General features: G+C 46.0%; 1 protein-coding gene across 1 annotated transcript in view; it reads left to right on the forward strand.

Moving 5' to 3' along the window:
- The window catches only part of LOC139167642 (lipase member M-like), a 55784-nt gene that overhangs the window by 16778 nt on the left and 26292 nt on the right, over positions 1–12714 (forward strand). The window contains exons 5-6 of the mRNA XM_070752330.1: positions 1665–1801; positions 11841–11987. Of these exons, the coding sequence (XP_070608431.1) occupies positions 1665–1801; positions 11841–11987 (284 nt within the window). The remainder of the gene's footprint in view (positions 1–1664; positions 1802–11840; positions 11988–12714) is intronic.

A 12714-nucleotide genomic window follows, 5' to 3' on the forward strand; every position in this document is an offset into this window, starting at 1 on the left:
TTGTAGAAGATTGCAACTCCACCTCCTCTACAGGTTGCACGATCAGATCGGAAAACGTGGTAGTCTTTTGTAGTGATAATGGAGTCAGGGAGGGATGTAGTTAACCATGTTTCACATATAAAAATGATATCAAATTTGGTGGTTTTTAGTAGGAGAAGGAGTTTGGGTATTTTGTTAGCAATACTTCTTGCGTTTATTAGTTTACATTTAATGTTAGAAGTGGTTGATGATGAGGAAGTAAGGGGCGTGCGTTCCTAGTCTTGGTTGAATGGGAGTTGGTTTTGGTTGGAGATAGGCAGGTAGTTTGGATGGATTTGAGCAGTAGTTGTTTGAGGGTTGAGGTTTATGGTGGGTTGTTCTTGGTTGATGGTGAATTGTATGTTGGGATTGTTTGGGATGATGGAGTTTGGAGGGTTGGATGATGGGATGTGGGTCTTGATTTTGATGCAGTCAGCTCGGTAGTCAATGTATAGGTCGGTTTGTCCTTCGTCTTGACGTTTTTTAAGTTCTGCATGAAGTTCTCTAGATTGGATTCTTTGCAATATGGATAAGTCCGGTCTTGCACAAAGTTTCTTGGGGTTGGGGTCATTTCAATTAATGGAATTTATAGTATTGATGAATTTGCATTTGCTAATTTCATTTTTGCAGATGACTCTGCAGAATTAAAGGGTTGCTGAGCATCTCTGTATTTGAACTCGGGACCATCTCTGGACACTTCGATGATTTCATCCATAGGGAATACTGATGCAGTGATATTGCGAATCTTGTTGATATCAGGTTCATTTGTGATATCTAGGCCAAATAGGATGCCATTGTTATGTTTTTGTTCCCTTTCAAGGGTGTCTTTGATTAGTAGGGATATGTTATTTGGGTGGTTGGTGGATTGATGAGGAGGTGGTTGATGTGGTTGCTCGTATGGTGGAGGTAGTGGTTGATGGGTTATTGATTGAGGTAGAGGTTGTTGATGATCAATTAAATTTCTGTTTGCTTGTGCTGAGATTTTGTTGTCCAAGGATGTGAAGCATGCTTGTATTCGTGCTTCTATCCATGTTTCCATGGACTCAATATATTATTTTTGTGAGGATAGGGTTGATTCGAGGTTGTGAAATTTATTGGACATGGTGATTAGTTCATTTAGCTTGGGTAGACATGTTGGGCAAAAATGAATAAAAGTGGGACCTTTTTGAAGGAAGTTGTTTATGTTTTTGTTTATTTCCAGACAGGAATTGTGGGCATAATTTGAGCACATTTGGCATTGGTTACATTCTTCTATATCTAAAGTATTTTTGTTGCATTTTTAGCAAATGGTATGTTTGGCAGCTGTATCTTCCATTTGGGGATGTTTGTAAGTGGAGGTTTTTGATTTCTTGTTTGGCATAGTTGATAAGAAAATTTTCTGGGCTTTGTGAAGATTACTATGCAAACAAGGGCAGTTGTCTTGTTCCTTAAATGTTCACCACTTTAGATTTACACTTTACTCTTTACACTTTAATTTCACTCTTTGTTCGCCATTTAAATTGTGGCTTTAAATTAAGGATGGAACTACTAGGCTCCTGAGGTTTGGATGGATTAGCTGGTTACCAGGAGCTTTCCGTAGTTACTGTGGTTTCACCTTTAGTATCTCTAATGTAATTTGAAAGCTAAACTCTTCCTCTCTTTTGTAGGATTTATTGCCTTTTCACTCCTGCCTCTCCTAGCACAAAAAGTGAAACTATTTCTGTGTTTTACTCCTGCTTATACATTAAGGAGTATTACAGGACTTCCCAAAGTACTGGGGAAAATTCCTGTTGGACTAAGAAAAGTAAGTATCTCTTGTTTTTAGTAGTACAGTGGTACCTATACTTAAGAACGCCTCTACTTAAGAACTTTTCCAGATAAGAACCGGGTGTTCAAGATTTTTTTGCCTCTACTTAAGAACCATTTTCTACTTAAGAACCCAAGCCTGGAAAATTTTCCCAGGAAATTTGAGAGCGGCCAGTTTCCTGCCATTCCCCCTTTAATCCCGGCCATCTTGGGCTTTTGTAGGCTGCCAGAAGAGCCTTTCAGTGGCACTTAAGGAAGCTTTGGCAGTCCAGAGCAAACAGAGCATTTTCCTTTCTCTGGGTGCTGGAGAGGGAATAAACCATTTCGCTGTGACTCCCGTGCACCTCCCATACACCCGGCGCGAGGTTGCCTCCTGGAGCAAAGGCAAAAGGGGGCAGATCAAATCAGCTTCAGCCAAACTGAGGAGTCACCACAGTGAAGGAAATGGGCCAACTACAAAGTGAGTGAGTGAGAGGAGAAGGGAGCCCTTCAACATGGGAAGGAAGAGGAAGCAGATAGCAGCAGCTGTCTTTCAGTCAAAGGAGCAGGAGGTTCCCCTCTCTCACCCGCCTGGGTTTCTCTCTCTGGTGCAGTTATGGGAGGCAGCCTCATGCCAGGTGCATGCTCCTCCTCGCCGCCTCAGTGTCCCTCTTTTTTTTTTAAGCCTTAAAGTTTTGGATTTTTTGATTCCCCTCACCTCTCCTTCTTCCTTCAGTGGCGACTGTCCTCCTCTTCTTCCTCCTCCTCCTTCCACCCAAATTCCAAGCTTTTATTTGCACGCATGATTTGCTTTTACATTGATTCCTATGGGAAAAAATTGCTTCTACTTAAGAACATTTCTACTTAATGGTCACGGAATGAATTAAGTTCTTAAGTAGAGGTACCACTGTATATTAAACTCATTTTTTCATATAGAAGTTTTGAAAAAGCAGGTTCTCCCATGTCTCTGGAAGGAGAGTCCAGCATGGGTTTAGCTCAAGTCTTATTGGTAGGGACTGAGTTTTAAATTAATATAATTAACATATTAAGTAGGTACCGCCCCCTTGCTGCCCCAGTACCTCAGTTTTAAAAAACTCAGTCTAGAATAGGGACTCTGAGGTTTTTTCCTCTGAGGGAAATTCAATTAAAAATGTATACTTTAAGGTTTTACCTGTTTGTTCTGTATTAATGTTGTTGTTTTTGTTTTCTAACAGGTATTGCAAGGCTTGGGGTCTCTGCCCTCCACGGGCAGCACCCCCATCATACTCCTCATGGGGCCTCTTCTCCCCGCGAGTACTGCCCTGGAGAGGAATGGCTGGGCTACAGGTCACTGTCCTCCGCGGTCAGACCTAGCCCCACACCCCAGATGGAAGGGTCCGTCCCTCTCCATTAACGGGGGCCGCGCGGTGCTGAAAGGGACAGCCGCTGATCTGACAGCAGCGCCTATCAGCTGTCAGTCGGGAAGCCGAGCAGCGGCGTTTTAAACAGCCGCGGAAGTCTATACGGCCGGGAAAAGAGCCGAATAAGCGCTCGTAGGCGCAAACACCTCGCCTGCTGAGCAGGGCTCTCCATGCTGGCGCTCGCTGGAGAGGGTCGCGCCCGCCATTTGCATTCAAAAAAAGGGCGCGAAAAGAGGTGGCCATCGGCTTCTGCTCGCTGAAGAGAGTCGCGTCGCCATTTTTGGCTGGGGAAAAAGGCGCGAAAAGCCGTTACAATCGGCAAACTATGGGGAAGCTGGGCTGTGTGCCAGGAGGCCTTTGAGCCCGATCTGCCTAGCTACTGCCTCTGATTGGCTGTCGCCTGATCACGTGATGAGTGATCATCAGGCAGTGACAGCAGGAAAGCTGTGACAGCTTCCATAGCCACTGCTCGTGAGCAGAGACCACAGAGATTGCTGTTAATCGTTTCCAGAGTTTAACAACAGTTGTTGTGAGTACGCTGCCCCTTTTCACCAGCTAAAGGATGGCTGATCAACTGAGTACTCATGGGGAGGAACAGCCCCAGCCAACTCCAGTGCCCAATAAAAATAAGGAGAAGGCTTCTGGCAAGGCCAAGTCAAAATCTTCCCAGTCTTCATCCTCCATTAAAGAAGCTGAGAGGAAGATTAAAGCCTTGGAACAAAGGCTAGAAGCGGCCTTGGCCCCCCATACTACAGGGCTTCTGACCATACCCCCATTTCAGCCACTCCCTTCATCAAGGACATCATCATTGTCTCTTGGAGCCATGGGCACTGCAAGTGAGAGGGACTGGTCTCCTGACAGACAAGCGGTATCAGGCCCACCTCCACCTTTGCCTCTCACTAGGCCAGATAGGCCTGCTTCCATAGGCCATCCTACATATGGGTTCCCTGCAGGGACACAGGTGTGTGCCCCAACAGCAACGTTCACGCCAACGGCTGCAGGGCTCAGATCCCAAGCCGATGCCTGGCAGGCCTTCCCTCCAGCCCTGCGGGACATTATTGCTAACGCTTATGAGCAGGGCATGGTGGTTGGAGCCCAGCGTACAACGCCTTCATCATCACACCCGTATCAGCCCAGGGATCTTTGGTCAGCACCACCGCCCCCTCCTGGGCTGGACTCACTTGCGGGAGAAACATGCTTTCTGGAAGGTGACAGTGAACCGGGGGACAATCAACTATCTGATGATGAGTATAATGTTCCAGAACAACCAGCTCCCGCAGGATTGTTTAAACCAGCATTATTTAGGGTACTCTTCCCCAAGGTAAAGCAAGCCTTGGATGTGCCAGGTGCCACGGCTCCTCCTGAGGCGGGAGATGGAGTCAGAACTTCAGCTTCCCTATGTAAGGAGCCGCCCAAGGAGTCTGAAAATGTACCTGCCATGGAAATATTCCTTGAGAATATAAAACGCACCTGGCAGCACCCAGCAGCGGCGCAGGGCCCCTCCAACTTAGAGCGCCGCTTCTACACATTCGACGATGAGATGGAGAACCTATTGCAGTTCCCGCCAGTGGACAAGCCGGTGGCCACGCTGGTGTCCAATGCTTTGGTTCCTTCTGAGACTGAGACAGCCTCAAGCCGGATGAGAGACGGGCTGAGACACTCCTGAGGAAGGCCCACCAGATGGCAGCATGGGCCCTGAGGGCTGCATCTACCGCATCCATCTTCAATAGGGCATCCCTGATGTGGATTCAGGAGGTACAGGCCAGGATGGGGCCTGAGGATTCTCGTCTAAAACAGGATCTCAGCAAGCTCCTGGCGGCGGCCGAATTCTCCGCAGATGCCACCATGCATGCGGCGAAGTTTTCCGCGAGGGGCATGGCTTCCACTATTTCATCTCGGCGCCTCCTTTGGCTCCGCCACTGGCAGGCAGATGCCAAGTCGAAATGGCGCCTGTCATCTGCGCCTTTCCAGGGCACGAAATTGTTCGGGGAGGTGTTGGAATCAGTCCTTGTGGAGGACAAGGACAAGAGGAAGATCCTTCCCAGATCCTCTCGACATCAGGATCGCACTACCGCCCGGTATCGATGCCGGAAGCCCTTTCGATGGGACCCAGCATCCGGAACCACCCAGGCCTCTAGACCGTATTCACAAGGTCAATATGGTCAGTCCTATTCGTACCGGGGTGATAGGACCTACTTCCAGGGCCGGGGCAGAGGATACCAGCAGGCGAGACGCCCCTTTCGGGGTTCCAATCAACGAGGCTTCCATGGAGCCAAGTGACTCCATAGGGCAGGTCCCTTTGGGGGGAAACTCCAAAGGTTTTGTACCGCCTGGAGGACCACATCCTCCGACACTTGGGTCTTGGACACAGTGACCCGGGGCCTACACCTGGAATTCCTTCAGATTCCGCCTACCCAATTTGTGTCATGTCCAGTGCCCAAAGACGTTACCAAACGGTCATTACTGGAACAAGAGATTGCACATCTCCTGGAGATCCAAGCCATCGAGAGGGTGCCAGCCCAGATGGAGGGTATGGGGTTCTACTCCAGGGTCTTCATAGTCCCCAAGGCTTCGGGAGGTTGCAGGCTCATCTTGAATCTGAAGCACCTAAACAGGTACGTGTTATACCGCAGATTCAAGATGGCCTCCCTTCGCACTATCCTGGCATCAATCCGGCCTCGAGATCTCATGTCATCCATCGACCTGAAGGAGGCGTATTTGCACGTGCCCATTCATCCGGAGCACCGGAGATACCTCCGTTTTTATGTCCAGGGGAGGCACTACCAGTACCGGGCGATGCCTTTTGGCCTCTCTTCCGCACCGCGTATCTTCACCAAGCTCCTGGATTCGCTGCTCGCCTCTTTACGGTCCCGGTCAATAAGACTGTTAGCTTACTTGGACGACATCCTCGTACTGTCCAGGGACCTGGCGACCGCGCGGCAGGTTCTACGGGACACGGTGACGCTGTTGCAGGAACATGGCTTTACAATAAACGGGGCAAAAAGTCATTTTTCGCCCACCACCACTATCACCCATCTCGGCACTGTTATAGACACCATTGCCATGAGGGTTTACCTATCTCTGGAGAGACAGCGCAACGTTCAGGACTTAGTCACCAAATTACAACATCAGAGGATGGTACCGCTGGCCCTTTTATCCAAGGTCCTGGGGACGCTAGTGTCATGCGTGGACATCGTTCCCTGGGCTCGGTATCATTTCGGCACGCTACAATGGACATTGCTTCCATACCAAAAGCGACGGGTGAGTCACACACACAGATTAGTTGCGGTAGGAAGAGGCCTGCGAGACTGCCTAAAATGGTGGAAGTCCCGGGCAATACATCAAGGGTCCCTCTTTGGCCACCTACAGCACATCATTGTGACTACGGATGCCAGCCTCCTGGGTTGGGGAGCCCATGTAGACCATCATGTAACTCAGGGGTTGTGGCTTCCTCAGGACTTAACTCCAGTGAATATCAACTTCCTGGAGCTGAAAGCGGTGCGCCTTGCCCTGCTAACCTTTACACCACTTCTCCAGGGAAAGCATGTGTTGGTTCGTACGGACAATGTTGCGACCAGGGCGCATCTCAACCACCAGGGGGGCACCAGATCTCTCAGGTTGATGGAGGAAACACAACTCCTCTTCGACTGGGCAGAGATCCATCTTGCGTCTCTCCACGCAGAGCACATTGCGGGGGAAGCCAATACTCAAGCGGATTGGCTCAGTCGGCAAGCAGTGGATCCAGCGGAGTGGAGTCTGACCCCACAACTGTTCCAGCAAGTGACCAAAAGGTTTGGCAACCCGACGGTAGACTTATTTGCGACTCTGCACAATGCCCAGCTCCCGAGGTTTTATTCAAGATTCCCCACACCGGGAGCCGAAGGGACCAATGCCCTGTACCTACCGTGGCCCAAGGAATTGCTATACGCCTTTCCACCAACACCGCTTATTCCAAGGGTCATCGAGAAGATCCTAGTGGAACAGGCGGAGGTCATCCTGATTGCACCGCACTGGCCGCGGCGGGCTTGGTTCGCAGACCTGATAGGGCTCTCAATTGTCCAGCCATGGAGGATTCCAGACGACCAAATCACCCTCACTCAGGGAGCGATATTCCATCCAGAGCCTCAGTGGTTCCACCTGACCGCTTGGCGCTTGAGGGGGACAGATTGAGAACCTGGAACATTCCTGAGAATGTCATCGCTACGATCCAGTCGGCCAGGAGGCCTTCAATGACTAGGATCTACCAGGCTACTTGGGCCGCATTCACCACTTTTTGCAAGGTCAGACATCAGCGGCCGCAGGATGCTAGTTTAGTCTTGGTGTTGGAGTTTTTACAATCCAGTCTGGAAAAGGGATTGGCTCCCAACACCTTAAGAAGACAGGTAGCGGCTTTGGCAACGATCATTCGATCTGAGGATGGTGGGTCATTGTCCCACCATTCATTGATTAAAGACTTTCTGAAAGGGGCTACCAATAGGCATCCTCCACCGATACGACGTTTCCCTACTTGGGATCTTACAGTGGTATTACAAGCACTCACAGCTCCTCCGTTTGAACCGCTGAGAACTGTACCTTTGAGGATGTTATCCCTTAAAACAGCGTTCTTAGTGGCCATTACATCGGCACGACGGGTGTCGGAGCTATCGGCCTTGTCAGTAAGGCCTGACCTGTGTACATTTCAACCTAATAGGGTGATCCTCCGTTTGGACCCAACGTTCATACCTAAAGTCAACACCCACTTTCACCGGACACAGGAACTTGTCTTGCCGGATTTCTGCGTCCATGGATCACATCCGTTGGAACTTAAGTGGCATAAGGTGGACGTGCGCAGAGCTCTGAAACTTTATATCAGACGCACGGCTCCTTTCCGTAGGACTGAGACCTTGTTTGTCTCCTTTGGCCAACATCGACTGGGCCTCAAAGTGTCCTCACAGACCATTAGTCAATTGTTGAAGCTTTGTATAGTAGAAGCGTACAAAGCAGGTTCCCAGACATTGCCTAGTGGCATCACGGCTCATTCGACTCGTAGTGCCGCTGCTTCGGCGGCATGGGCCACACAGGCATCGATAGAGGACATCTGTAGGGTGGCCACGTGGGCCACCCCTACCACCTTTATACGGCATTATAAACTGGACACGTTTGCTTCGGCCGAGGCGGCCTTTGGGAGGAGAGTATTGCAACGAGTGTGTGACACTACAGGATCATGATTCAATGATATCCCTCCCTTGAACACTTGAACTTGGGTATATCCCATGCTGGACTCTCCTTCCAGAGACATGGGAGAAGAACCGTTGAACTTACCTGAACGGTCTTCTCCATGGCCTGGAAGGAGAGTCCAAACCCTCCCATTGAAACATGGACATGCGTTTCAGATAATGGTTGTGTTAGTTGTTTAATAAATTCTGTTTACCATTTGAATTCATTTTTTAAAACTGAGGTACTGGGGCAGCAAGGGGGCGGTACCTACTTAATATGTTAATTATATTAATTTAAAACTCAGTCCCTACCAATAAGACTTGAGCTAAACCTATGCTGGACTCTCCTTCCAGGCCATGGAGAAGACCGTTCAGGTAAGTTCAACGGTTCTTCTCTTTTGTTCAGTTTTCTGAAAAAATATATTAAAAGAATGATTTGTGCATTTGGTGAGATTTATTTATTGAATGGCAACACAGCCTGTTTTTACTAGGAAAAAAAAGATCAATTCTAGCAAAGTTTTAAATTAGCTATAGAGTCTCCCAGCACCCAAATATTTCTAAGGTTAAATGTATTAAACTTTTAGTTTTAGTTGATACTGCCTGGATACTTTAGAACAGACCTGGGCATTCTATGGCCTGTGGGTCACATATGGCCCTTTGGCTGTTTGTGCCGGGCCTCTGGAGGGGCTGGCAGCAACAGTGAAGGACTGGCCCATGGTGCTTCTGCCAGTGAAAATGGGCTCCTAAGTTTCATTTTTAGCTGGCAGTACTTCCAGCAACCCTCTGCCAGTGAAAACAGAGCTCAGGAAAATGTTTTCTTAGGCAGAGCTCTTGAGCCGTACACAGGTGCCTCTGACAGAATGACACTGAACTGACCACACACACACCAGCCACACACATCCAGCCCCTCCCCCCAAGGTCAAACACAACCTTGATTCAGCCCTCAATGAAATAGAGTTTGACACCCTTGGTTTAGAACAATATTTCTCAACTTTGGCACATTTAAGATATGTATATGTCAATACTGGCTGGAGAATTCTGAGAATTACATCTTAAAGTTTCCGAGGTTAAAAAACACACCTTTAGAACATTTTTTTTCAGAAGCAGCTGAATTACATGTATCTCAGTTAACACCTTTCCAGAGAAAAGTGATTTAAAATTCACATAGGTATGGGTACATCTTTTTCCTAATACAGTGATAACTTGTCTTACAAACCGGGATAAGGTTCTTAAGGTGAAAAGTTTGTAAGACGAAACAATGTTTCCCATAGGAATCAAGGGAAAAGCGATTAATGCGTGCAAGCCCAAAATTCACCCCTTTTGCCAGCCGAAGCACCCGTTTTTGCACTGCTGGGATTCCCCTGAGGCTCCCCTCCATGGGAAACCCCACTTCTGGACCTCTGTGTTTTTGCGAGGCAGCAGGGGAATCCCAGCAGGGGAATCCCAGCATCGCAAAAACGAGCACTTCGCTGGCAATGGAAATCCAGAGGTGGGGCTTCCCAGCAAAGAGAGCATCAGTGAAATCGCAGCATTGCAAAAACAACGAAGTCCTCGAGATCCCACCTCCGGAACTCTGTGTTTTTGCAATGCTGTGATTTCACTGAGGCTCCCCTCGCTGGGAAACCCAACCTCTGTACTTCCGTTGCCAGCGAAGTGCCCATTTTTGCGCTGCTGGGATTCCCCGCAGCATCACAAAAACACGGATGTCCGGAGGTGGGGTTTCCCATGGAGGGGATCCTCAGGGGAATCCCAGCAGTGCAAAAATGGGTGCTTTGCTGGCAACGGAAGTCCGGAGGTGGGGCATCCCAGAGGCGGCGGTGGGTTTGTAAGGTGAAAATAGTTTGTAAGAAGAGGCAAAAAAATCTTAAACCCTGGGTTTGTATCTCGAAAAGTTTGTATGATGAGGCGTTTGTAAGACGAGGTATCACTGTATAAATACTTTGCACTCATTTTGAGCAGCATGCCCTTGGTTTGCAAACATCTCTCCTTGCAGAAAACTTTTTGTAAAAGTGTTTAAGAAATGAAGAAAATATTTGTTGCTCAAGCCTGGAACAACTCAATGTGTAGCAGGGATTTTGAGTCAGTTAGGACTATAATTTTTTTTAACCACCGGTTCTATGGGTGTGATGGTGGGAATGGCTTCATGGTCATATGACTGGGTGGAGGTAGATTCCTAGTCATGGGTGGGTGTGGCCAACTCAATGTCACTCATGTCAAGGGGTGTCTTCTCTGGCCTCTCTCCTCACAGCCATTCTTGTCACACCCAGCCTCAAGTATCTATACTTCTGTAAAAATATTGTTCATCTTTTTTTCATCTTTATTATCTACATACTATAGATGTACTTTCATGGACCACTGAAAAGAGGAAATGGTTTATATGCATTGTCCAAGAGTATGATAGGCAACATGCTTTTAAGGGGCTGCCAGAAAGAAGGGAGTGGGGAACAATGTATTTTCCAAAGCAACAGAAGACAAAACAAGAAGCAATGGATGGAAAGTGAATAAAGACAAAAGCAATCTAAAACTAAGGAGAAACTTGCTGACAGTGAGAAATAATATAGGTGCAGAAATATTTCAATGATAATTTCACATATAAAATAGCCATTCATGTAATACAACCTGCATATTGTTCAGAACAGTAATTAGCATTAGCGCTGATGTTTGACAGCAAGCATAAAAGTCAAAGATCACAAGGGTGCTTCTTTCTCTGTATATATACAAAACATCACATACCAGGAATAGCATATTAAGATGGACCTATGCAACCTGATGTACAAAATAAACACACACATAATTATGCTCTGGACTATAGACATTGAATGAATGTAAATTCCTGAAAAATATGTGGTAGCCACAGGAAAAAGAAAGCAGTAAAATTACTCTAGGTGTAGGGACAGTATAAAATATTAACACATGATAAATAGTAGAACAATTAAAAATAATAGCAAGTTTTTTCTCTCTCCCTTTCTCCCTCTTTCCTCTTTCTCCTGTCTCTCCTCTTTCTTTTAGACTTAAAGTTTGTAGTCAATGTGCAGTTAGTACTTATTGTATGACTATAATGAATCCCAGAATTTGCACTGTAAGTCATGATTATATATGTCGAGGTACTTGACGAGACCCAATTTTATTACTTTTTTTGTGGTCATCAAGAGAACACCATGGTGTTAAGTAAAGCCACATTTTTCTATTGTTGTTTTTTGCTGGAAACCAACCCAAAAGACTAGAAAGACCAAAAACATTGTAAATCGTGGGCAGGTCTGTGAACTGGTTTCTAAGTGGACTGGATCTTAAGTACTTTTTAGAGGGTCTGTCATAAGTTTGAATGGTCACTATGAGACTGGTCATTAAGCAAGGACTACCTGTATACATGTAAATGTACATAGATTTTTAATCACAGACTCATAATGCATAGTCAGGCAGGCAAAGGAAGAACACTTAATATTTATGTATGTTTATTTTACAGCTAATATGGGGCAAGAAGGAATATTATCTTTTAAGTAACAGATTAAAAGCCTTCCTGGCCTATGGATGTAGCCATGCCATGCTTGATAAGCTTTGCCTTCAGGGCATTTTCTATATGGGAGGATATAATGAAAAAAACTTAAATACAGTAAGTATAGCAAGCTCTACTTTTATTGTAATTTCTATAGAGGAGGTGGGAAAGGAAGAGGAAGAAATAAAAAAGCTTAAGTCGTCCAAACAACAACAATGTAGTATCTTACATTTGTTCTTCTTTTGTTGGACACAACAAAAGAACAGTTAAAGGATACATTTCTACCTATATTTATACAATTTATTTTGAAAGCAAACACAGAGTGAAAACCAACTCTTAGAAAACTGCTCTGAATTTGTGCCTGTAAAGCCAAAACGGTACAAATAAAATAAGTACAACCCAATATGAAATTACATGGTTGGTTGATATTTGGGGATGAAAAAGTAATAAAGATTCTTTTTAAAAAAAATCTAATTTATTGATTTATTGAAAGGGGAACGGGGAACAGGGAGTACAGAAAATAAAAAGGAAAGCATTCGACAGTCTCCAATGGCAATACTTTACTACTCAAATTGAATACATGAATTTCAGTGAAAAATTCCTTAATTTAATTAAAAATATCTACTCTAAACAATCCACTAGAATTCTTTTTAATAATGACATTACAGATAAAATTTCCATCAAAAAAGGTGTACGACAGGGATGTCCACTAGCCCCTCTTATTTTTATTCTAGCAATAGAAACATTACTCAATAAAATAAGAAATAATGATTCAATTCAAGGAATTACCATTAAAAAAGAACAATACAAACTTCAGGCATTTGCGGACGATGTGGTATTTATA

The sequence above is a fragment of the Erythrolamprus reginae genome, chromosome 5 (assembly GCF_031021105.1).
Source record: "Erythrolamprus reginae isolate rEryReg1 chromosome 5, rEryReg1.hap1, whole genome shotgun sequence".
Lineage (NCBI taxonomy): Eukaryota > Metazoa > Chordata > Lepidosauria > Squamata > Dipsadidae > Erythrolamprus > Erythrolamprus reginae.